Source organism: Rutidosis leptorrhynchoides, chromosome 5, assembly GCF_046630445.1.
Source record: "Rutidosis leptorrhynchoides isolate AG116_Rl617_1_P2 chromosome 5, CSIRO_AGI_Rlap_v1, whole genome shotgun sequence".
Lineage (NCBI taxonomy): Eukaryota > Viridiplantae > Streptophyta > Magnoliopsida > Asterales > Asteraceae > Rutidosis > Rutidosis leptorrhynchoides.
This window is the reverse complement of record NC_092337.1, coordinates 35,996,750-36,023,647: the sequence shown is the minus strand read 5'-3', so window position 1 is coordinate 36,023,647 and position 26,898 is coordinate 35,996,750. Positions and strand designations below refer to the sequence as shown.

The 26,898-nt window shown below is 31.5% G+C and overlaps 1 protein-coding gene across 15 annotated transcripts; it reads right to left on the bottom strand.

Moving 5' to 3' along the window:
- Window positions 1-18,658: 18,658 nt before the first annotated feature.
- LOC139846635 (probable ATP synthase 24 kDa subunit, mitochondrial) lies at window positions 18,659-25,077 on the bottom strand. Of its 15 annotated transcripts, none has more exons than XM_071836123.1 (10): window positions 24,547-25,077; window positions 24,144-24,468; window positions 23,499-23,621; window positions 22,473-22,589; window positions 22,150-22,321; window positions 21,901-22,047; window positions 20,746-20,844; window positions 20,280-20,414; window positions 19,656-19,690; window positions 18,659-19,411 (listed from the first exon to the last, which is right to left on the bottom strand). In XM_071836123.1, exons 5-8 carry the CDS (start codon window positions 22,188-22,190, stop codon window positions 20,369-20,371), a joined length of 333 nt encoding a protein of 110 aa, XP_071692224.1. In that variant the 5' UTR covers window positions 22,191-22,321; window positions 22,473-22,589; window positions 23,499-23,621; window positions 24,144-24,468; window positions 24,547-25,077; the 3' UTR covers window positions 18,659-19,411; window positions 19,656-19,690; window positions 20,280-20,368. The 15 variants fall into 15 exon arrangements, with proteins under 15 accessions (XP_071692224.1, XP_071692220.1, XP_071692215.1 ...); XM_071836119.1 differs by having other exon boundaries at window positions 20,280-20,406; XM_071836114.1 differs by having other exon boundaries at window positions 18,659-19,690; window positions 20,746-20,913; window positions 23,445-23,621; window positions 24,144-24,240; window positions 24,397-24,468.
- Between the last annotated feature and the right edge of the window lie 1,821 nt (window positions 25,078-26,898).

Genomic DNA, 26,898 nt, shown 5'->3' with positions numbered 1-26,898 from the left:
CTTTTCACAAGACTTTGAGGTGAGTGGAATAATTATATGCGTATGTATATAATGTATCTATTTGTTGTAGCGTGAAATGTGTAGTGTCGAGGTGCTAAGACACCATGTTTCACGTGAAGAGTGTAGCATCGAGGTGTTAAGATGCCACTCGGGTGTAGCATCGAGGTGTTAAGATGCCACCTAGGAGTGTAGTGTCGAGGTGTTAAGACACCACTCCGTAAATTAATGAGTGATGCATCGAGGTGTTAAGATGCCACTCGGGGTGATGTGCCGAGGTGTTAAGGTGCCACCCTAGGGATTAGTGGTGCGAGGTGTTAAGTGCCCTAACGGATGTTGTGAACACCGATGGCGTTTTCGCGAGCGCCGTTCCCTTGTACTATTGGTTAACCATGGTTATTTGTGTGGTAAGCATATTATATTATTCGAGTTATATTTATATGCGGTTGTTATGCTAGCTTGTGGTATTGGAGGTTTATAGCTTGTTATTGCGACAATAAGCTAATTGTGTTTGTTAGCATGTTTGCGGTTTGTGTAAGTGTATGCAAGTAGGTATAATTATATATGTATTCGTATGATTATTGCATTCACTAAGCTTTGCTTACCCTCTCGTTGTTTACTATTTTTATAGGTTCGGTTGTGGACAAGGGTAAGGGCATTATCATGGATTAGAGATTCCGCTTGTTGATTAGGGGACGCTTTTTGGAAGTGTTAGTTCTTGGAGTTTGACCGAGACTTGGGTAGTTTAATCCCAAACGCCATGCTCGTAGTGTAGTTTGGTACTTAAACTTTTTGACGGTCGAAACTCATATTTTGTATTAAACTCGTAAAACGGCCGAAGTGGGCCCCGCTTTGTAAAACTTATTTTACGTTTGAATTGTGTTAGTTTTACATATTTGAATGTGTGGTTAAAAGCGTGTCGTCTAAAAATGTCGGGAACTGGTCGATATTTTTCGCATTTTGAAACTTTCCGGACAGGCCCGAATGGCGCGCCGCGCTGCCATCCTGGCGCGCCGCGCCACTTCTCTGTACAGCAATTTTTTTTTTTTTTATTTTGTATTCTGGTCGCGGTTTGGTTTGGGTTGTTACATATTATTAACTAATAATATTAAGTATTAGTATTATTATTATTATTAAAATTAACATGATTATGATTATTATGAATATTATAAAGTTTTATAAATATATAGATTAAAGATTTTGAATAATATTATTTTGTCATCATTCGTAGTAATATCATTATTAATAAAGTTATTATTATTAGTAACTCATTAATATAAAAACTATCATTTTAACAAATAAATATTTTTATACAAATTATATTTAGTACATATACTATAACGATATTAACATCTCATATAACTACATATTAACATTATATAGATAAATATATATTTTTTATCATGTATAAACCCTAAAATAAATTGTTATATTATCTATATAAATATATAAACTAAATATATTAAATTATCTATATCTATATAACATATGAGATAACAAGTATATTATTAATAATAATATATATAAACTTGTTCGAATACGAATTATTAAACTTTTCGATTACGATTATATGTTTTAATAGATATACAAATGATATAGGTTCGTGAATCCGAGGCCAACCCTGCATTGTTCAATATAGTCATATGTATTTTTACTACAAAATACATTAGGTGAGTTTCATTTGCTCCCTTTTTAAATGCTTTTGCAATATATATTTTTGGGACTGAGAATACATGCGCTGTTTTTATAACTGTTTTACGAAATAGACACAAGTACTTGAAACTACATTCTATGGTTGAATGATCGAAGCCGAATATGCCCCTTTTTGCTTGGTAGCCTAAGAATTAGTAAACCGATCTACTAATTGACGCGAATCCTAAAGATAGATCTATTGGGCCCAACAAGCCCCATCCAAAGTACCGGATGCTTTAGTACTTCGAAATTTATATCATGTCCGAAGGACGATCCCGGAATGATGGGGATATTCTTATATGTATATTGTAAATGTCGGTTACCAGGTGTTCAATTCATATGAATGATATTTTTGTCTCTATGCATGGGACGTATGTTTATAAGAAATGGAAATATAAAATCTTGTGGTCTATTAAAATTATGAAATGATTATTTATGTTAAACTAATGAACTCACCAACCTTTTGGTTGACACTTGAAAGCATGTTTATTCTCATGTACGAAAGAAATCTTCCGCTGTGCATTTGCTCATTTTAGAAATATTACTTAAAGTCATTCATGGCATATTTCAAAAGACGTTGCATTCGAGTCGTTGCGTTCATCAAGATTATTATTAAGTCAATTGTAGTTAGATATATTATGAAATGGTATGCCTGCCGTCAACTTTCAATGTAATGAAAGATTGTCTTTTCAAAAACGAATGCAATGTTTGTAAAATGTATCATATAGAGGTCAAGTACCTCTCGATGTAATCAACTGTTGTGAATCGTTTATAATCAATATGGACTTCATCCGGATGAATTAGGACGGGTCTCTACAAGTTGTCTCATGCACCTTATGGGGTAAATATATGCGCTTATTTGAGAACTTTTTGGAAACATCACCAGAAAAGGAGTATATTATCTTGATAATACAATTTGGCAAGACTAAACAACATGGAGGTTAGTACGCAAACTATAGTTCATTAACAAATTTCTCATTATTATTATCAATTACTTTACTCATCAGAACCTGCAGTGTGTATAATACTATTATCTTAATTACAGTTTTATTTTGCATCAATTTCAGACCAAATGACTGTTAGAACTGATTGGAACTACACGAGGGTCATGCTGAACCCTGATATCCAAGTAGCCAAGGAATTTCGCGCACGGTATACATTTTTCAGTGTTGTTTTGCACATCTCATTAGCATATAATTTCAACTTATATTTACTTTATTATAAGTCTTCATTTAATCTTTTTACTATACATGCCCAGAAATTTAACTCATGATACTGATTGCTTTATTTATTTTCATTTTTTATTTGTTTCTTTCCGTAAAAGTCTAATTCAATATTTACGTGTACACAACTTATACTAATACATATTAATGCTGTTACAGCATGTGGAAAACATATCAATATTTTTAATTATTTACATTTTAACTACTTTTCAATAATTTGTAGCGTTTGCCAAACGAAATGGTGTATCTACCTGGCATACGAAGTGGTAAAAGAGTATCTTGCTTCAATTTCAATTCAAAAAAGTACAAATGGCGCTTGAAACAAGAGAAATCGAAGAAGAAACCAAATCTATGTGTCTCATATGGATTTAAACGCTTTCGCAAGGAAAATCGACTAACGCCTGGGCGAAAATACTTATTCAATTATTATTATAAAGAGCGTTCTTTTTACCTATTTGGCGATGTCAACAGTAGATATCTTAGTCATTTGTTTTGAATAATTTTATGAACGCATTTTATCAAAGTTTAATGATGAGTATGCTATTGAATAAAACAATATTCGATAAACAACAAACAGCTTAGGGAAAAAACAACTCAAATCCATATTTGAATATACGTTTCTAATGAACTATAAAATATATGCGAATGAGTCCCCGTGCAACGCACGGGCTCATAAATCTAGTAGTTATATATAACGGTTACATATTAATTTTAAGTTATTAAATCATATAACTATTAATTTATAACCAGTGATTCGCTGAATTTAAATAAATATCAATCTTAATCTTAATATATTTTTAAAAACAATTATGAATATGAATAAACGTACATTTAAAATTTAAATTGAACAATTTTACATAGTCATATAACTGAATATGTTATAAAATTTATATGTAAAATAAATAATGAAAATAGTTTGAATTTTAACTTAAAAGATGAAACGATTTGTTATTGTAATTCTACAACATAATCTCTTAAAGTAGACTTTTGTGACAGTTTTGATTGTCGTGTTTTATGTTAAATGTGCAAATTATAAGAAACAATATAAGTTATTATAAAAAAACAATTATAAGTTGTTATAAAGTGTGTATAGTGATTGACACCAAGTGACACGAAACGACCAGCCCACGATGATTTTTCTTTCCCGTCAGGGCTCGTGTACCCGTTTATGGGTTAATTTTTCACCCATGTCCGTAACTTGCGGATACCAGTGACCCATGGATTATAAAAACTAACACAACAAGAAAAACTAAGGTTGCGTTTGATAATACTGAATACTTTAACCCTCAATGGTTCGTAATATGAATGATTCAAAGGTTCTTAATGGAAATGATAATAGCATGTTTGACACAAAAATTATATGAATTATGTAATTGATGTAAAATTACTTATTAACATTTTGCATGAATAAAAAATAAATATGTTGTTTGATAAGTATCTTAATATAATTTAAAAAAGATACTACACAAAAATTTAGGTGTTTAATAGTTAAGAAAATATCTCAATTTAGATTGTTTCAACACTGAATGTTGAACTATTCAACACCGTATGTTATTCTGAGGTCAGAAACAAAATACTGAATGATTCAACATAACTAATCAAACGCACTGTAAGAAATGTATGCAAATAGTTCATAATTTAATTATAATAAATATTATGTGTAATTAAATGTAAGTAAGCGAGCCAACAATCTGCGAGTTACTTAAACGGTTTTTACGGATTCACGAGTCGAATTTTATTCGCGACGTGTATTAATATTCATGAACAACGAATAAAATTCTTTACTCGACTTAAAATTTTTATGTAACCTATTAACATACGACAATATTTAGAATTTTTAAGTAAACTAGTTGAAAGATCCATGGAACCACGGGTCAGTTTAATACTATTTTTTTAATGATATATTTAACTAATATTAATATTATTGTTCAACTTTGATATATTAATTGGAAAATACGACTAAAAGGATATATTGTTTGACGTATTTTCTACTTATTTTTTATAATAAAAAAAAAACTGAATAACTTAGCTTGTTTTTAACATCTTTTTAGTATCACAAATGTATTGACACATAATTTATAAAAAAAGAAAACTCATTAGACCTTTTAGTGTCAAAAACGTTATTACCACTTAAAATTCCCTTTAGTTTTTTTCAAAGGTTAAAAAATTCTATTTAATATATTATGACGTTTTAAAGTAACGTATTAATGCGTGAAATCGTGGCCAAACAGAAAATAGAAAACGAGATAGACAAAGTAAAAGCCTCGGCTTGTTTACTCCTGAAAATTAGACTTAATAATGTAACGACCCGGAAATTTCCGACCAAATTTAAACTCTAATCTCTATATGGTTCCGACACGATAAGCAAAAACCCTAAAGTTGACCCGCACTTTTTCGATCATTCTATACTTATAAGATTAATATTTACATAAATTAAACCTTACCAACATGATAAGCAATCCAAATTGTTGAGATTTATGTTTTCGAAAAGAGTTTTACACAACGTTTGACCGTCTAGTTTGACCGATGATATCACGAACTATACAATATATGATAATTATACGTTTGTGTATATATATGTATATATACATATTTAACATGATTAATGAATGTTTTAATATCTCATTTTGTATTAATAACAATAAGTTATAAGTATATTTTGAAACTACTAACTTAAGTTTTCAAAACGATAACTATACGTAACGTTATTTGACATAAATACTTAAGACTTATAATGTTTATACATATATCGTATAAGTAATGTATTTAATCACTTTTAAAGACTTAAATACATAAAATCATATAAGTGTATTCACAAAAGATAGCTATATTTGAATCCTCATTCCATTTTTCACAAAATTTCTATACGTATATCTAGAGTATTTGTACTCGTATCATACCTAGCTTCTATACGTATTTACTATTGGTATATACACATCAAATCACCACCTAACCAGCCCTTGTTACTACCCTAGGTATAAGGTAATTGCTTTTGTATTATTGTTTGACAAATACATAAGATTACAAACTAAAATTTTGTCATGTTATCCTTAAAGATCACATTTTTAGGAGTATATATGTATCATCATTTTTGATTCATTTACTACTTCAATCTCCTAGCTAAAACACACACACTTATAACCCTTAAACACCTTCAACAATCCAGCAAAGTTCCATAAAGATATAGCTTCAAAAACCTTACTTAAACACCATAAGAAAACCATACAAAAACACTTCAAGAAATCCTTCCAAGAACACAAACTTACTTCCAATCTTTCATCCACTTCCATCACCCTTTTGGTTCTAGCTTTTTAATCCTCTTTTACAGCAACCTTATCCAAGGAACTTGAGGTAGAATCTATGTTCATAACCTTATTCGATTCATATATATATAGCTATCATATTTTGTGGTATAAAAGTTTAACAACAAGAACATAGTTTGAAAGTTTTCAAACTTGTTTGCAAACTAAATAGATCCTTCTAACTTAACTTTTAAAATACTTCAAGACCTATAATATAACTTATGTATATGCTAATTTAACAAGGTATAACTTGGTTTTTCAAAGAATACCTTAAAAACTGTTTTTACGACGTCGGAGTGCAACCGGGGACTGTTTTGGATTGGATAATTAAAAACCATCTTAAACTTTGAATTGAAGGTTTATGTTCTGGAAAAATGATTTTTAATATGAATATGATAACACATAAAAATTTCATGATTTAATTCAAAGTATAAGTATTTTTAGAAAAATAATCATTTAAGATTGTTTACATAAAGGAAAATGTTTAACTTCATATATTTCACTAATGTTTCACTTATGCCGTATGATTTTGAATACAAACCAAGGTATTTACAGTTCATAGTCTTAAAGAAGAACTCGATCCAAGAAGATGGCAATTTGAATCAACGAAAACGGATTTGTAACGAAGAAACTATGACCGAAACAAAATTGGTTATCCTAGATCATTTCAACTACGGGATCAATTGGAAAAAAATGATATAAATCACATATTTCTAAAGATAACATGATATTTTATATATATGTACTTATAATTCAATTTTATATGGTTCAGGATCACCCGTAAACAATACGAGAAGATTAATCATAAGATCCCATGATTGTACGCAACACGTCATTTGACAACACCGGTACTTTATGTACGCAACACGTCATTTGACAACACCGGTACCATGGGTCAAGATTAATCTCGACCAATACATATACGATGGGGTTTTATTTATTTCGTTGGGGGTTTTATTTATTGCGGGTATATTAAACATCTAAAAAAAAATGAACCATTAAAATTGAATTGCTAACCTCGGACAGCTAACTTCGGACTAAGGAAATATTCAAAGTATTAAAAGTATAACAAGTATATATTTATAACGTTTGTTTAAAAATGAAAATATATTGATATATTATATATGGATAGGTTCGTGATATCAACCGGAAGACCAAGTCAAAAATATATATATCTTCGAGACAACAGTGAGTATATAGTCCCACTTTTAAACTCTAAATATTTCGGGATGAGAATACATGTATTTTATGTTTTACATTATGGACACAAGTAACTGAAAAATATATTCTACGTTGAGTTGTACCACTGGCATACTTCCCTGTAGCTTGGTAACAAATATTTACAGCGGTATTGTAAACGCGAATCCTGTTGATAGATCTATCGGGCCTGACAACCCCAACCGGACTGGACGACCAGTATTCAACGGTTGCACAGTACTTCGTTTCGTGACTACACTTGGTACAGTGTAGTAAGATTTCATATTAAAGGGAATATGCGACGTGATTAAATGTTAAGTATGGTTACCAAGTGCTCAACCACTTAGAATATTTTTATTGAAATGATTATATACGAAATCTTGTGGTCCATTGTTATAACGCTGCTAGCATCAAACCTATATATCTCACCAACTTTATGTTGACGTTTTAAAGCATGTTATTCTCAGGTACGAATTAAGTCTTCCGCTGTGCATTAGCTCATGTTAAGGATACTACTTGGGACCATTTAAGCTATGATACAAGGACGTTGCATTCGAGTCATTGAAGTTCATTAAAGACTATTGTTATGAAAATGGCAGATTAGATCATTTGGTTGTTATAAAATGTTAGGCTAATATGTCAACTCTCGATGTAATAATAGATTGCCTTTAAGAAATAAATGCAACGTTTGTAAAATGTATCATATAGAGGTCAAGTACCTCGCGATGTTATCAACTATTGTAATTCGTTTTTAATCTATATGGACGATGTCCGGATGATTAGTTTCGGATCCTTTCAGTTGGTATCAGAGCGTTGGTCTTAGCGAACCAGGCCTTGCATTAGTGTGTCTAACTAGTAGTTGTTAGGATACATTAAGTAAGTCTGGACTTTGACCGTGTCTGCCTGTCAAAAGTTTTGCTTATCAATCCTAGTCGGAAATCATCTGCTTATCATTCTTAGAGAACTGTCTGCTTATCATTCTTAAGTCTAGACACGTCTTATTGCATTTAAGTGCATCGATAGTGTATAGACAAAAATTCATATCCTAGCGTATCTGTTACTCTAGACATTGCCTGACGTATTTCAAAGATTCTCCGTAATTCACGGGATTTCGGTATTATATATACATATGAAAATTATGTATTGAAGAGTACCAAACCCAACTCCTATAATCTATTCCAAACCAAAAAAAAAAATTCATTTCTCCAACTATACAAGATGAATTCTTCATCCAGTTCGAATTCCTCCAACTTCGATAGCTACGCCGACATGGATTTCCATTCGAGCTCCGAGAACAGCGTCACCGGAATGGATCAACCAATTTCCCATCATCTATTCTGGATGAACTGGGGATGGGTTCGTAATATACTAAATTTCTGGAGGCAAGAAGAAGGTGATCCATTTCATCCACCAAATTGCCCTCTTAACGATGAACCTGAAGCACTTACCGGCGAACCCATTCGAAACACCATTTTCTCACTCATTTCTAGAGTATCTCGTCATGATTACATACTATCCCATATTTCAAATCTTGTTCATTCGCTCGTTCCAACCGTCAATCATCCCGGTATAATAGAAGAAGTCAACGAACTCCGTGCTCGGGTAGTGGTTTTGGAGAATATGGTGCGAAGGTTACAAACACCAACAGCAGCACCAGCAGCATAATCCGTACTACCATCGTCAACGCCGACAGTACCTTTATCACCCCAATCACAATCTCAACATCACAATCTGTATCTCGAATATCAACATCACACGACTCAATATCTGTACTTCGAGTATGATCTTCGTTCTATATATCGTTCTACATCGATTATCTTCGCTTTACGTATCGTATGACGATTATGTAATTTCTAAAGTCTTAGAGATTATGTAATCTAGTTAACGATAAATCAAATGAGTTTAATATCTTATTGACTCATTAAATCTATGATTATCTCTGAAGAAAATATATATGCAAGTATATTTTCATAAAGATAGTAATTAAAAATTCCTTCGTACAAACTATTAATGATGAAAATATTTTAACGGGTGGGTAGTACCCGAGGAATATTTAGAATTCACATTAATAAGTTATATTGTACATTCTTGAATCTGATTCAACGGTTATCTATTATCTTACTTACAACCACCGATATTCGTATCCGCTCACCCCAGAATAACCATTTTCAATCAAATTTCATATTCGGATTTTGACCTACCAGAATCCAACAAGTGGCATAAAGAAGAAAACATTGGACAATTAAAATGAATTAAAATGTTGATTGTAACATATGAAACTAAACAATTCTTCAAGTTTGCCACTTGATTTCATCCTAAACCTCATTTGTATCTCGACGTTTACAATCCGCGTACAAACCTATCAGGATTCTTGAAAATACCTCAATCGAGAAGTTGAACCGACCGCACTTCATCTACTGAAGAAAAGATCTATACACATGAAAAACTCTTGAACCCAAAGTCATAGTTTAACACGTACCGCGGAGAATTCTTTAGCATTTATTAGCAAAAACAACCTTACGATTCCTTTTCAAAGTAGCCAATTTTGTCACAGCTTCAGCAGAACAACTTCGACCATTCATTCGAATAAGTCTTATTATAACTTTGATATATACGATTGGTTTTCCTCATCGTTATCGGGAACCTTTCATACTCCGCCATGTTATCATCAGCATTTAATCATCTAAAAACACAATTCGCCCAAAAACACCTCGGATTGATAATCGACGATTCAGATATGACTGCATTAAATGCAGAGGAAACAGTAAAATTTTAGATGGCCTAAATGGCCAAAAGTTTGATGATAAAAAAGGGAATGTTAGGAACGCTCAATAGAAAATTTAGTGCTGAAAAATGGATTGAGCTAATCGTGAAGGAAACAAAGAACAAATACAAGGAATGAACCTGCCTTCAAATAATGCAAATGATTCAGTGTCTGTTGAAACCGTCAGTATGAACCCTACTCCTTATTCTAAACTTTTTCGGATAATATTATTCATCATCATCTTATCTTAGATATTATAAGATATCTTCATATTTTCCGCTATACATATTCTCCATATTTCTAAAGATATTTTCACAACTATTCCTATCTGCAATCATCTATCTCCCCGTAATATCTGCGTTACAACATAAAAGAAACTGTGTTAGTTTCTAAATTCTGAAATCTTCAAGTTTAAAATATGAATGTTTTGAAGCAGTATTGGGAACTGATGCGTGAATTAGTATAATATAATGAAACTTGATCAACTTCATTATATTACAGTAAGTCATGTTAAGTTTCTAATGGAATGTGATGATTCACAGTACCGTCATCATGTGCCATGTTACACGGCTCTTACATTCTATCAAGTCTTCAAACATATTAGAACGTATCACCTTGATAGTTCTATTTTTTTTTTTCGGAATATTCGAGTAATTTAACGAATCAAGATCGTGCCATTACAATTTCATTCTAAAACCAATAGCAAGGTTCATTCCAAATTTCCTACCTACGAATTTCGGACCATTGTTCGCTTGGCTCGAGGACGGGAAGAAGAAATGAAGGGACAAAACTTCAGAATAGAAATAGGAACATAAACCACAGCAAATAAGAGAGAGCATTAACTGTGGATGACAATGATTTTAAGGGACGAGAGTAGGAACATCGAAATATAAGGGAAGGTATAAAACCTAACAACAACCCCGAAACTACAAACTGTGCATATCAATACGTATTGCAACGTAAAGGCACGGGAGAATTAAAAACATTATAATTCCAAGGAAAGGATAAAAGAGAATAGATTCTTCTGGTGATAGATGAAAAAGAAGAATGAAAGATATGAAAGTTAGAAATATAACAAGGGTTAGAATGGGATGGAGCATATTAGCGAATGTCTTAAAGGAGGAACTAAAGAGAAAGAATAGAAGATGTGGGAAGAAAGAAAGGGAAGGAGGTAAATTTATAGTGAAATATTCGACAAAGAAATCAAAACAGATTGCCGCGTTAAATCAAAGAAGATCCTGATCGCCGCAAAACTAAATCTTATTACATAAGATTTTCTTTAAAACCCTTAAATCCCGGAAATCGATCATAATCACGTCATCGGTTACAACAATTCTATATTTACTCATTTCACTCTTTTGTGATAGCTTCGCTCGTGCGTCTCACATAACCAAATCGTTTTATCTAAATCTTTCAATAATGATAAAATTTCATTATTACCTCATATTCGTCATGAAAACATTCCTATTGTTGTTTATGACAACCTCTACCAAATTTCGAGGACGAAATTTCTTTAACGGATGGGTACTGTAACGACCCGGAAATTTCCGACCAAATTTAAACTCTAATCTCTATATGGTTCCGACACGATAAGCAAAAACCCTAAAGTTGACCCGCACTTTTTCGATCATTCTATACTTATAAGATTAATATTTACATAAATTAAACCTTACCAACATGATAAGCAATCCAAATTGTTGAGATTTATGTTTTCGAAAAGAGTTTTACACAACGTTTGACCGTCTAGTTTGACCGATGATATCACGAACTATACAATATATGATAATTATACGTTTGTGTATATATATGTATATATACATATTTAACATGATTAATGAATGTTTTAATATCTCATTTTGTATTAATAACAATAAGTTATAAGTATATTTTGAAACTACTAACTTAAGTTTTCAAAACGATAACTATACGTAACGTTATTTGACATAAATACTTAAGACTTATAATGTTTATACATATATCGTATAAGTAATGTATTTAATCACTTTTAAAGACTTAAATACATAAAATCATATAAGTGTATTCACAAAAGATAGCTATATTTGAATCCTCATTCCATTTTTCACAAAATTTCTATACGTATATCTAGAGTATTTGTACTCGTATCATACCTAGCTTCTATACGTATTTACTATTGGTATATACACATCAAATCACCACCTAACCAGCCCTTGTTACTACCCTAGGTATAAGGTAATTGCTTTTGTATTATTGTTTGACAAATACATAAGATTACAAACTAAAATTTTGTCATGTTATCCTTAAAGATCACATTTTTAGGAGTATATATGTATCATCATTTTTGATTCATTTACTACTTCAATCTCCTAGCTAAAACACACACACTTATAACCCTTAAACACCTTCAACAATCCAGCAAAGTTCCATAAAGATATAGCTTCAAAAACCTTACTTAAACACCATAAGAAAACCATACAAAAACACTTCAAGAAATCCTTCCAAGAACACAAACTTACTTCCAATCTTTCATCCACTTCCATCACCCTTTTGGTTCTAGCTTTTTAATCCTCTTTTACAGCAACCTTATCCAAGGAACTTGAGGTAGAATCTATGTTCATAACCTTATTCGATTCATATATATATAGCTATCATATTTTGTGGTATAAAAGTTTAACAACAAGAACATAGTTTGAAAGTTTTCAAACTTGTTTGCAAACTAAATAGATCCTTCTAACTTAACTTTTAAAATACTTCAAGACCTATAATATAACTTATGTATATGCTAATTTAACAAGGTATAACTTGGTTTTTCAAAGAATACCTTAAAAACTGTTTTTACGACGTCGGAGTGCAACCGGGGACTGTTTTGGATTGGATAATTAAAAACCATCTTAAACTTTGAATTGAAGGTTTATGTTCTGGAAAAATGATTTTTAATATGAATATGATAACACATAAAAATTTCATGATTTAATTCAAAGTATAAGTATTTTTAGAAAAATAATCATTTAAGATTGTTTACATAAAGGAAAATGTTTAACTTCATATATTTCACTAATGTTTCACTTATGCCGTATGATTTTGAATACAAACCAAGGTATTTACAGTTCATAGTCTTAAAGAAGAACTCGATCCAAGAAGATGGCAATTTGAATCAACGAAAACGGATTTGTAACGAAGAAACTATGACCGAAACAAAATTGGTTATCCTAGATCATTTCAACTACGGGATCAATTGGAAAAAAATGATATAAATCACATATTTCTAAAGATAACATGATATTTTATATATATGTACTTATAATTCAATTTTATATGGTTCAGGATCACCCGTAAACAATACGAGAAGATTAATCATAAGATCCCATGATTGTACGCAACACGTCATTTGACAACACCGGTACTTTATGTACGCAACACGTCATTTGACAACACCGGTACCATGGGTCAAGATTAATCTCGACCAATACATATACGATGGGGTTTTATTTATTTCGTTGGGGGTTTTATTTATTGCGGGTATATTAAACATCTAAAAAAAAATGAACCATTAAAATTGAATTGCTAACCTCGGACAGCTAACTTCGGACTAAGGAAATATTCAAAGTATTAAAAGTATAACAAGTATATATTTATAACGTTTGTTTAAAAATGAAAATATATTGATATATTATATATGGATAGGTTCGTGATATCAACCGGAAGACCAAGTCAAAAATATATATATCTTCGAGACAACAGTGAGTATATAGTCCCACTTTTAAACTCTAAATATTTCGGGATGAGAATACATGTATTTTATGTTTTACATTATGGACACAAGTAACTGAAAAATATATTCTACGTTGAGTTGTACCACTGGCATACTTCCCTGTAGCTTGGTAACAAATATTTACAGCGGTATTGTAAACGCGAATCCTGTTGATAGATCTATCGGGCCTGACAACCCCAACCGGACTGGACGACCAGTATTCAACGGTTGCACAGTACTTCGTTTCGTGACTACACTTGGTACAGTGTAGTAAGATTTCATATTAAAGGGAATATGCGACGTGATTAAATGTTAAGTATGGTTACCAAGTGCTCAACCACTTAGAATATTTTTATTGAAATGATTATATACGAAATCTTGTGGTCCATTGTTATAACGCTGCTAGCATCAAACCTATATATCTCACCAACTTTATGTTGACGTTTTAAAGCATGTTATTCTCAGGTACGAATTAAGTCTTCCGCTGTGCATTAGCTCATGTTAAGGATACTACTTGGGACCATTTAAGCTATGATACAAGGACGTTGCATTCGAGTCATTGAAGTTCATTAAAGACTATTGTTATGAAAATGGCAGATTAGATCATTTGGTTGTTATAAAATGTTAGGCTAATATGTCAACTCTCGATGTAATAATAGATTGCCTTTAAGAAATAAATGCAACGTTTGTAAAATGTATCATATAGAGGTCAAGTACCTCGCGATGTTATCAACTATTGTAATTCGTTTTTAATCTATATGGACGATGTCCGGATGATTAGTTTCGGATCCTTTCAAATAATATTACCAAAAAGCTGACTAATAAAAATAGAACGAAGGGTCTTTATAACCCATGACATGTTATACAGATAAACAAGAAAATAACAAACTAATATTTTAGATAAACTTAAAATAGGCAATCGTGCCTCTTCAAACTCGTTTGTTGATTATTATCACCACTTTTGGATAAGGTTAAAAAACAAAGGAATACTTATTATACTTGTTGCCCAATATTTTTATTAATAATTTGACCATCTGTTACTTTTTCCTTTACGACCCTTTAATCCTCCATTCAAATAAATAGCAATTATTATTGGACCAAGACCACCTGGATCGTACACAAACCAAATTAATCCTTCATCCAAATAAGTAGCAACGGGAATGGGCCCACCAGGATCATACACATATGCATCATTCTCCCCTTCTTCAAAAAGACTCGTCTTCGAGTCTACAATTTCAAGGACTGTATCATCTAAATGATCATCAAGAACTACACGTATAATGTTTTCTTCATTGAAACTACCAAATATTGCAACAAGAGCAGATAGATGATCCTGGACACCAACATCAACATCTTCAATGAAATTGTTCTTCCAATCAACATCAACATTGTACATGTTGGTGTCTTTATTAGTAACTACTTCAAACTCATTTTCATAAGTAGATTTAGAAAAGAAAAAACATCCCTCACCATCAGAATTAACAATGAACGAAACATTCATCTGATCCTCAAGAGCTACACGAATGTTTTCGAGGTCTTTTTTCATAACAACATCAACATCTTCACAATAAAAAAATTTAACATCTTTATTGGACATGTTGATGTCTTTGTTAGTAATTACCCCCAAATCACTTTCATAATCAGATTCAAAAAAAGAAAAAGATATCTCACCATCAGTATCATAGATGGGTTCGGTTTCATAGATGGATTCTCCATCTTCACCATCTGTATCATAGATGGGTTCAGTATCATAAATGAATTCTGAATCGATTCTTTCCGAATCGTAGCGTGCAGGAAATCGTTGTTGGTTCAGTTCCAACTCGGCGATTCGCTTATATAATCGTTCAATTTCTGTGTCTCGAGGATCTTCGTTGCCTCTTTCGGCGTGTCTAGGAATATCTCCATCGCTGCCTCGGTCGGCGGTTCTGCAATAGCCTCCTCGATAACCTCCACGAAACATTGTTTGGCCGAAACCTGAGCTCTGATACCAAATAATGCGTGAAATCGTGGCCAAACAGAAAATAGAAAACGAGATAGACAAAGTAAAAGCCTCGGCTTGTTTACTCCTGAAAATTAGACTTAATAATATTACCAAAAAGCTGACTAATAAAAATAGAACGAAGGGTCTTTATAACCCATGACATGTTATACAGATAAACAAGAAAATAACAAACTAATATTTTAGATAAACTTAAAATAGGCAATCGTGCCTCTTCAAACTCGTTTGTCGATTATTATCACCACTTTTGGATAAGGTTAAAAAACAAAGGAATACTTATTATACTTGTTGCCCAATATTTTTATTAATAATTTGACCATCTGTTACTTTTTCCTTTACGACCCTTTAATCCTCCATTCAAATAAATAGCAATTATTATTGGACCAAGACCACCTGGATCGTACACAAACCAAATTAATCCTTCATCCAAATAAGTAGCAACGGGGATGGGCCCACCAGGATCATACACATATGCATCACGTATTACAAGCAATCGTTAAAATTTGACTTAGAACACATAAAAAAAATAATATAATTTTTCTAAACATAGCCATTAGGGCTATGCTTAAGACTTTAGAACATGCATCACTTACTTGTACATTGTCAATAACCACTCTAAATAACTACTCTACTAACTTTCGCATACCACTATCAAAGCTTCAAATAACTTCTTAAGTATAGCCCTTAGAGCTAACAATAGAAAAATCCAAAATAATATCATAGTTTTAGTGAATTTTATTTGATTATATTTTAAAATACATTGTTTAATAAAATTAATTTGTTTAATAATATTCTAAGTGTCATAAAATGTTTAATGATATTGAATAGGTAGTTTTTACAAAAACATGAATGATAAAATCCACGAGTCCTCGTAATTATGGTCGAAATATTGGTTATAAGTTTATAGCATACTGGATAGGTTAGTTTGTTTACGCTATTAGTGGAAGATTGAAATGAAATGGTTACACCAAAACTGCCATGTAATTTGCCTAATTTAGATGCCTTAATTGGTGGAAGATTGTTTCATATAAATTCAAAATTTCTTAAAAACGTATTTTAATTCAAATTAACTAATCATTAACTAACTAAATTTGCTATATATTATAAATAGCAATAAATGCATTATTTGTGGTTATTGATATATTTATTTAAATTTATATCTCTTGTTGTTTATTAAAGATTATATGTAACGTTTTTAGTGATTAGTATATAATGTTTTTAGTGATGATTATAATTGTTATAGTGATAGTGATTATATAATGGTTATAGGTTAAAACGGATAAAATTAGATGTAATTCACGATGAATTTGCACAGTATGATAGTTATTTGTGTATTGTATAAGTTTAAGGTCTTTATTCTGATTTTTGAATGTGTTATTGTTTTTAAATGTTATTTTCGCAGCATACATTGACAATTTGATTTTTAAACATGTATTTTTGCCAATTCATAAGTAAAATACCTAAAGATGGTAGACTGAACATGATTTGCAGTCCAAAAAACCTAATATGTACATGCATACTTTGATTTTGATAAGGTGTATATGGAAGTCAGTTTTGAAATGAAAAGGATAAGATTGTTTAATTATGTTTGTAATAGGAAAAGTTTATTATTATAATCATCCTCAAAAACTTCAAAAATATATAAGTTGATTTAAGTTACAAATTGTCTAATAATATTTGTTAAATAGGTTATTAATATTGTTTCCATATTAAAATTTAGGCCGATGAATTTTGATTAAATAAAATCTCATGTTTCTTTTTTATTTTTCATTTATTACATCATCATGGAAAATTGTGGAGCTACATGTGTCCCGTTTCAGTTTCAGAAAGGGTTGAGATTGTAGAATGTGACATCAGCAAATTTGTAATCTAATATTAAGGGGCTGTTTACTTTTTTACTGATTAAGTCATATATGGATATAGATGACAATATGGATATAGAATGACTATATCCAGTAATCATTAAATGAGTAATCCTGTTTACTTTTTATGCTGAATAAAACATCTAGATAGCGAGAATTACAATTTTACACCTAAACTATATATTAATTAATTTCTATTTAACAACAAACGGCTCATCGAGACATCAGTACATCACGAGGAACAAAACAACAAATTGATGAAATATTTATAACAAACAACATCCGTATTAAAAAAATCAAAAGCAACAAATCAAGAATTAATCTAAAACATGTGAAAATCATTTTAAATAACAGTAATAAATAATGTAGTCTGCACTATTTAACCTACCTACCCAAATTATGACAACACCACCCCCATTTTCTTTTCTGTGTAACACAAAGATATCACGATGAACACCAACAACTCTTTTAAAGAAAGAGCTTCACTAATTAAAATGAAATTTCACGGATTTTGTTCATCAATTACATACACAAGTACGTCTGAGAACATGTGATGGTGTGCAAAGGTCACCACAGTACAGGTCGCCGGAGTATGGGTCACTGAAGTAGCGACAGTAATATTCTGAAAGTTTTGATTTTGGGATAATATTGTAGGTAGAAGATGAAAGAAAATAGAAAGAAGGGTAATCTGGGGAAATGGTGGATTAAGGAGGAGCTATATGGGGACAAGTACACTTTTTCAACTTACCGAATAATGCCTTCATCTAGTTAATTTATTTTTTTAAGTTGCAAGTAAACAGCATATAAAATTACCGATTAATGTATTGGCTCAACTAAGCTCATTAATCCATAAAGAAACAGGCCCTAAGTATAGATAGATATATATTACACTAGACTTTGAGAGTCCGTGCGTTACGGATGGCTCTAATTACATTAATTATTAAAACATAAGTTAATAATGACAATATCAAATGAACATTGAAAATAAAACATCATAGTAGTAGATAATTAAACAAACAATATTTTTCAATCCATCAAATGCATTTAACTTTTTGTATGATTGTGCTAAACATCAATATAGATAGAAAGCGCGTGCGTTGCACGAGAACTCTTAATCAAAAAAACTGGAAACATATATGTTATATCAACTAACGATATGATAAAGACAGTATCACAAGTTGTCGATGAAATAAAATGGTTAAGTTTTTTTGCTTTACACAAAACACATAGATTAAGGCTACTATTATAGCAAATTTTGTGCGAAATTTTATAATTTTTAATTATAATTCTAATAGCAAATTTATGTGAAAACGATTACATCTCTAGATGAAGCAATTTTAGGAAGCTATCGACATTACATATCGACTTTGGGCAAGCATCAACTTGTTCAACCCATTTGAGATGAATAACAACCCAAATACCCACATAAGAAATTGGGTCAAAATTAAGTGGAGTACTAATCATACATTAAGTGGAGTAATAACTTGAATATCAGTGAATCACTATGGCCCCATTTTTCTAACTTATGAATTCAAAAAAGAAAGACAAAAAACTATAGAAAGGCAAGCCTAACCAGCTGGACTTTTTGACCCAAACCTATTTTGACATGTTACCTTATCTGCACGACCCGCCCAAATCCATGCCGCTGATGTAAGCAAAAATATAAGAAAATCATTAAGTAAATTAAACAAACAAATACCTGAAACATGTTCATGAGATGAGACTGTTGCCTCTCGAGTTGTAGTGAAACATAATTAAACACTTAATGAAACACATTTAAACATAAACATGGAATATAGAATGCAAACACAATTAGCAAACTCGAGAAAGTAAATGAGATATTCAATTTAAAATTAAGAGATTAACAACTGTAGTTACAAATAAGTTACCTTCAGTTGAAAGGCAAGTAAGAATTAGCAAAAACCTGCAATAGAAAAAAACAAAACATGAAAAAATACAAATAGATAAGCAAGATGAATGAATCATCAACTTAGACATAAATAAACCATATAAACCAATAAGTATTGTATGAACAAAAAGAAGCAACCATAATGTGTAGTTGTGCTGGTGTATCTGCATTGTGACAATATTTTATTGACAATGTAATAATGTGTAGTTGTGGTTTAACATATATGGGTAATGAAAGTTGTATGGCTTACTGTTCGTCTTACAATAAGCGGCTCCGAGCAATGCATTTATGATACACTTTGCCTTTGATAGTTTTGCTTGTGTCAGTTTGTCCTAGGTCAGGTTAATGCAATTCTTAGATGGCTAACACAGATCAGGTTGGCCTACAGGCATGGATGGGCCATTAAGATTTTGATTTTATAAGGTTTGTCTCCACTGGTATCATTAAGGGTTTTGGGTACTGTTTGACTCGAGCCATTTTCATATAAATGGGTTACAATTACTACAAAAGACAACCATAATCATTAAGATGTGGCCTTCAAATACTCACAAAAGTTGGATGAAAATGTACAAATATCATAATAATATCACTTAAATTCACTGACCTTGTTCTGCTGTTTGAGTTTCTGGAATGATTTAAGCTAACGTACAGGTTGATTGACTTGCAATAGATGGGACTCTCTGGAATGAAGTATCAATGGGTTGCATGAGTTCCAGTCAACTTCATTTGCCCTGCACCACTGTTGTTTAAGGATTCAAGTCAAATGTACGAATGTATGTAAACAAATAAAGCCGCTAATTAAGTGGCTTATCGTTATAAAGTTTTACATGACATGAGGTCACTGCCGTGTACAATTTCATATAAATACCACAAAACCAATAAATCATGATAATAATGCAGTTCATACACATTTAAAAAAAAATGAATGTAACCATACACACTTTTAAAACATGAGTGTAATCATACACCGTGTTCATTTCTTATTGCTATATCTTCATTTCATACACAAAAGGAGATAAACTGAAAGCTCAAAATTCATAATATATAAAAAAGAATATAAAAGTTACCACCTAGTCATTAGGTTGCTGTGAAATACTGCTATTCTGTGCAGAATCACGTTGTTGAGATTTTCTTCCAATATCAGTTTCCTTTTGTTACATGTTCGTCTTCTGGCAATGTGCAATTTAATATCTTATAGCTTACATTATAGTGTTTATTCCCACACATGAATATACAACCTGATATAAACTTGTTATACTTAAATTACTTCTGCGATTGACAGATAAGCCTACATATAATTCAAGCGAATCGGCGCATGATATAAACTAAAAAAAGAAAGAAACATATTTTACCATTACACAAGTACCTCAACTTTTACATTTCCAGTTTATAAAGCATTGAAACCATAATTATTGAAGGGTAAAACAAAAAAAATGTACCAAGAATATACCGAAAAGGTTGTAACTTGTACTTATATCTTAGAGAATTAAAAAACATAACGAAGTTCCACCAAACTAACTTCCGACATTGACTTACTTTAAGTTAGTTGACATTTAGACCTAGGTACATGTTTCTACAATCCCAAGTGTAAGACCAATGTCATAGTACATGAACAACATAACAACGCCAACAATTGAGTTGTTCATATAATCTGGGATTTGAGAATAAAGTATAAGATTGACAAAATAGTCTCACATACACACACAAACAATCATAAATGAATATCAACAGGCCGATTGGTTTGGTTGAGCCATAAACATTTTATTGCCCATTTTCCTGAGCATTTGTAAACAACTTATACATTGACTTTGATTAAAAAAATTACATTGTTATAAATAAAATGTAATTCTTATTATAAAATAAATTTCAACTGGATACCCTGAATATGAGCTTTGGGTCTTACTCATATCACCTGTTGGCCTCTAAGCTATTTTTTATAAGGTGTCCTATTTAAGATAAAAGTGAATGCCATTTATTGGATAAATAAGCGTAAAGTGCCAACTCTGGAAACACCTTGGTGCATAAAGACAAAATCAAATTGTGACCAAACCAACACCAAAACTTTCAGTTTAATTCTCGATGCTAAGTTTCCCAACTTACAGCTGAAAAAGGTCTAACCATCCAAATTATGAAGCAAGATCTTTCTCAACAAACTAAAATCGAGGGTCACATAATACACTTTTTTGATGAAAACGCATCATATTTCTCTAATAGTAAAGGCTTACTTTTGGTTTATTTTGTTGAATTTGTCAGTGAGGAGAGCCATCTCCTTCTTATTGTTTCTCAATAGTGGCTTTTTAGTTTCCTTCTCAAGTTTCTCAAGTGCATCCATAATCATAGCCTCTGCACCTAGTTCATCACTTGGCCCTCCCCTGCATATAAGATTTACAAACCAAATAATTAACACACACAGTCACATTTTATCATAAATATAAAGGCTTTTAAAAGTGAAATAAAAAAGAAAACTTTCATACTTTAGATGAGACGTGAGTGCATATAAAGGGTCGTTGGACATTGATTAAAAAAACAGTTTTGTGCTCTTGTATTTCCTTCAAGACCTACAGATAAGACCGAGCATCTTGAGTTCCATTGGTTCGTTGCGTCATGGTGAATTGGATCCTCTAAGACTATGAGAACAGATCTGCTCTGTAGGCATGAAAGACAATGTTTAAATGACACAATTAACACCACACCCAAAAATAATAATCTTATATAATCATAAAAAAATGTGTACTGCACCAACAAAATGTTGCATAATAATACTCAAAATTCCAAACAACATATCCAATCAACGTACCTTTGACACTCAAATAGAAGATTATGTTGCCACGAAAAACCACCCAAATTTATTCGGTGCTTCAAACCTCATATAAAGTATTATTTCAGGTGATATATGTTGCCACCCCTTCAACAGCTACATGCAAAAACATTGATCAAAACTTGCAGAGTGATATATATTATCTAATTATAATCTGAAGCACATTAAGATATAACGACACAACTGAGTCAAAGTAAGGGGACAATTGAATTGCTAGATAATGAATGTAAAAGTCATGATAACTGAAAAATAGCCAACCATATCAGGTAAGAGGTAAATACTTGGGAGGGAAAACCAATCGTCCAGGTAAGAGGTGATAAAAGAAGAATGGGTCAAAAATTTACATATCCAAATAAAAGTAATAACACAACACAATGAAATAGGTACATTAAAAAAGAAAATAAATAAATTACAAAGGGAACATGACTTCTCATTAACCAAACTTTAAGGAATGCCTAACATGGCTTCTCATTAACCAAGTTATAACCCAAAAGGGTGAAGTATAATAATTAAGCTAAGAGGGAAACATGTTCTAATTAGTGGAAGAGCTGAAGAGATTGAAAGTTACAGTTTACAGAATGTTGCCCTAAACTGTTTTCTTAATTCTTATGGCTTCCTAAATAACTTATTTCAAAAGTTCATCATTGTAATAACATATTTTTACCCATCAGACTCGACACAGTATTGTTTAGAGTCAAATGAACATGTAATCTACAGGTGAATCGAACCCGATCGAAAAACAACTGGTTATCAACCATTGCAGAAACTGCCCATTTTGACCCTTTTAACACTCTTTGATGTTACATATGAAGGTCCCATACCTATAACAGCCATCAATATGTTGACGGGAATTGACATCATCCATGATAAACGAAGCACATTTAATAGTAAACTACTGAATATATCTAAATATTAAGATAGTAAAATATGTATGACCAAACTTAGACTTACCGAAGAGTGTAAAACAACAACACGGCAGCAATAGGAAAAGATAGAAATATGCACCTTCACTACAAACAGCCGTAGAATCCGAAAAAGATAGACCGCAACTGTTACTTGAAATTAACTTAATTAAATTCGAACGATTGCTGGTACAACTTTGTGCTTTTCCAATTAAAATTGATGGTGCTGCATTGTTAAAAAATGGTGAAACATTCAATTTTGTACCAATCACTATAAATGTTATAATAATGCTAATTTATGAGCTTTGACATCTACTAATAAGCCCTTACCCACCAAAAATCCATTTGAACTTTAGTTATTTTCGTTCAAATCTAGAGAAAAATAAGCTACCTTTCACTAACAACAATAAATCACATTAGTTGACATAAAACAAAAGAATAATTTGTTACATTCAGTGAGATCCTGTTCCTATGGCTTATTTCCTCCATCCTTACATCTCGATTTTTTTTCAAGTGATAAATACGTCTTAACCGATGATAGCAATGAACTACTTTGTATCACATTGATTACCGCAAAATAATAATATATATTTTAATATTTAGCTTAAAAAATTGATTATTTTTGAAAAACTGAACCTTGCAAATCATATACAACCATAAAATGAGTTAAATAATAGAGAATATTAAGCTTATGGTTAATAATAACCTGCAAAGTCATAAACTATTACGAAAAGTGAAAATAACAAACCTCGAATTGACAAATCGTAGTGCTTCAAAACTGATACCGGCAAATATGTTTCGTTAAATTGATTGTAGCCGATATTAAGTAACCCAGCGTTGCCCAACTATATAACCAAAAAAGTAAACAAACTTTAAATTACACAGTACTAAATTTGATATATCAATAAGTTCCAAGTACATCAAACATGATTCAAACTTGCTAAATTAGTAATAAAACTGCAAGATTATAAAAAAGAACATAAGATGTATTGAAGGGTTACGGCACATAGCGTTGTACACGAATTATCGATTGAACTGCATTTGATTCGAAGCCTGGAATCTACATATTTAATCTGACCAAAAAAACAAATACAAATCAGAAAAGAGTTAGGTTTATATGTAATTTTAGATTTTAAATCATAAATACTTACACCGTTCATCGTTAATTTGATATCATAATCGAGATTAGATGGCCTTCGTCGATACGAAATCGTAATCTGGTGTTTATCATCAACCGCGATTCAGAAATGAGTAGCAATGAATCGTTTTGTAATAATACTAATCGATTATCGATGAAGAATAATTAAATCGTAATGGTAACAGAAAAAGAGATTCGATCAGGAAATCAGAATTGATAGATTGATTTGAAGATGTGATTTGCTAAACCCTAAAATAAGAATAAAAGGGTTAGATGGCCGCGTTCGACATCAAATCTTAATCGGATGTGGATCATAATCGTCCTCCTCCGCTGTACGATTAACCAACGGCAGAAGCTTCAGGCGAGATCAAATTAACTGAGTATATTATATAAGAGTTATACCGTTATGTGTATAAAATTGTGACGGATAAAGTACTGGTACCGACGGCATCTATTACGGCGGTTGGAGACGATAATCGCCGGTAAGAATGGTTTGGAGGCGGAGGTGGAAGGTGATCGAAGTGCAACGCCGGCGGCGTGTGTTTTTTTTTCTTTCATCGATCAGTTGAAAAAAATGGGGAGGTTTGATTGAGGAAGGTTTTTGTGGTGCCACGTGTGATAGTGAACATATATTTAAGCTTTAATTGTTCTATTTTTAAGTTGTAATCGTTTAAATAAATAAATGCGAAGACGAAGCACGAAGATTAAAGAATTGAAGAAAATGTGCCACTAAAACTGGAAAAGGGTCCTTAAAGCCATAGTGCACTCAAAAGCGTTCTAAAAAGTGAGATAAAAGACTTGCGCGGATTTTAGGAGTTAAGGAAAATAATTTTTTGTGCAAATTACAAATTGCGAAACGCAAAGTACAAGATATCTACGCGTACGAAAGGACGTTCGAAAATCCGGAACCGAGACATAAACCGAGCATCAACGCGCGAGTCAACGGACCTAAAATTACGAATCAACTATGCACAAGAATATAATATAATATATAATATATATAATTATATAAAATTATATATATTATATTATATAATAAATAAATCAAAGCCGCCCACGTTTTAAACCACGATGTAAGCTGGAGCCGCCTTCCATGCGATCGCATGGGAATAAGGCAGCAATGCCATGCGATCGCATGGGCCCGAAAGTCTGGTCAGGTCTATAAAAGGCCACGAATTCTGCTCGATTAAATCACATCTTTTTCTTTTCCTTCCTCTGATCAATGTAATATATATTTATATTTATAATATTAAGTTTAAATTAAGTTTAATAATAATTGGGTTATTGTAAGAAATGTTTTAAGGTTTTGTAAGTTGGAACTTTGTCCGTGTGACGCTACGCGATAAATAATCACTGTAAGCTATGTTCTTCCTTTTTCAATTAATGTCTCGTAACTAAGTTATTATTATGTTTATTTAAGCCGAAGTAATCGTGATGTTAGACTAAATATTAAAGACGGGGTTATTGGATTTTGTACCATAGTTAGAGTTTGGACAAAAGACCGACACTTGTGAACATTGGACTATTGACTATTAATAGGTGGGGGGTATTGTCTAATTGAATGACAACTCATTGGAACCTATCGAACCTATCTTCAAATTAGTTAATCTAATAATTATTAAAATGATTACGAATGTCCTATTTAGTGACGTTTATACGACATCGTTTACAATCATTTAATTAATCAATTAGATTGGATAATTGATTATTCATTTTGGCCAAGTGGATAAATTAATATATCATGGACTAATTAAAACAGGGGTGGATTACATACAAGGGTAATTGGTGTAATTGTTAACAAATTATTATAACCTTAGATTACACGCAGTCGATAACCTGGTGTAATTATTAACAAGGTATTAAAACCTTGTTACAGTTTAAATCCCTAATTAGTTGGAATATTTGACTTCGGGAATAAGGTTAATTTGACGAGCATTTTATAATTATGACCGATGGACTATTATGGACAAAAACCAAATAGGTATCAAATAATCCAGGACAAAGGACAATTAACACAGGGTAATAAATTAAAATCAAAACGTCAAACATCATGATTACGGAAGTTTAAATAAGCATAATTCTTTTATTGTATTTCTCATCGTACTTTTATTTTCTGTCATTTTATTATTCGCAATTTTATATATCGTCATTTAAATATTGTTATTTATTCTACGCACTTTAATTATCATCATTTATCTTTACGCTTAATATTTAAAATCGACAAACCGGTCATTAAACGGTAAAACCCCATTTTATAATATTACTACCTATATATAATTATATATATTTGTATAAATATAGTTGTTAAAAATATAGTACGTTATCACTAGCTCCCTGTGGAACGAACCGGACTTACTAAAAACTA

What these genes read in the sequence shown, in the direction of transcription:
- LOC139846635 (XM_071836111.1), bottom strand. An exon ending in CGTGTACAACGCTATGTGCC is followed by an intron (nt 24,241 to 24,396) that starts GTAACCCTTCAA and finishes TTGGTTATATAG; the next exon opens with TTGGGCAACGCTGGGTTACT. An exon ending in TTGTTGTTTTACACTCTTCG is followed by an intron (nt 22,590 to 23,444) that starts GTAAGTCTAAGT and finishes TTTTGCATGTAG; the next exon opens with CTGTTGAAGGGGTGGCAACA.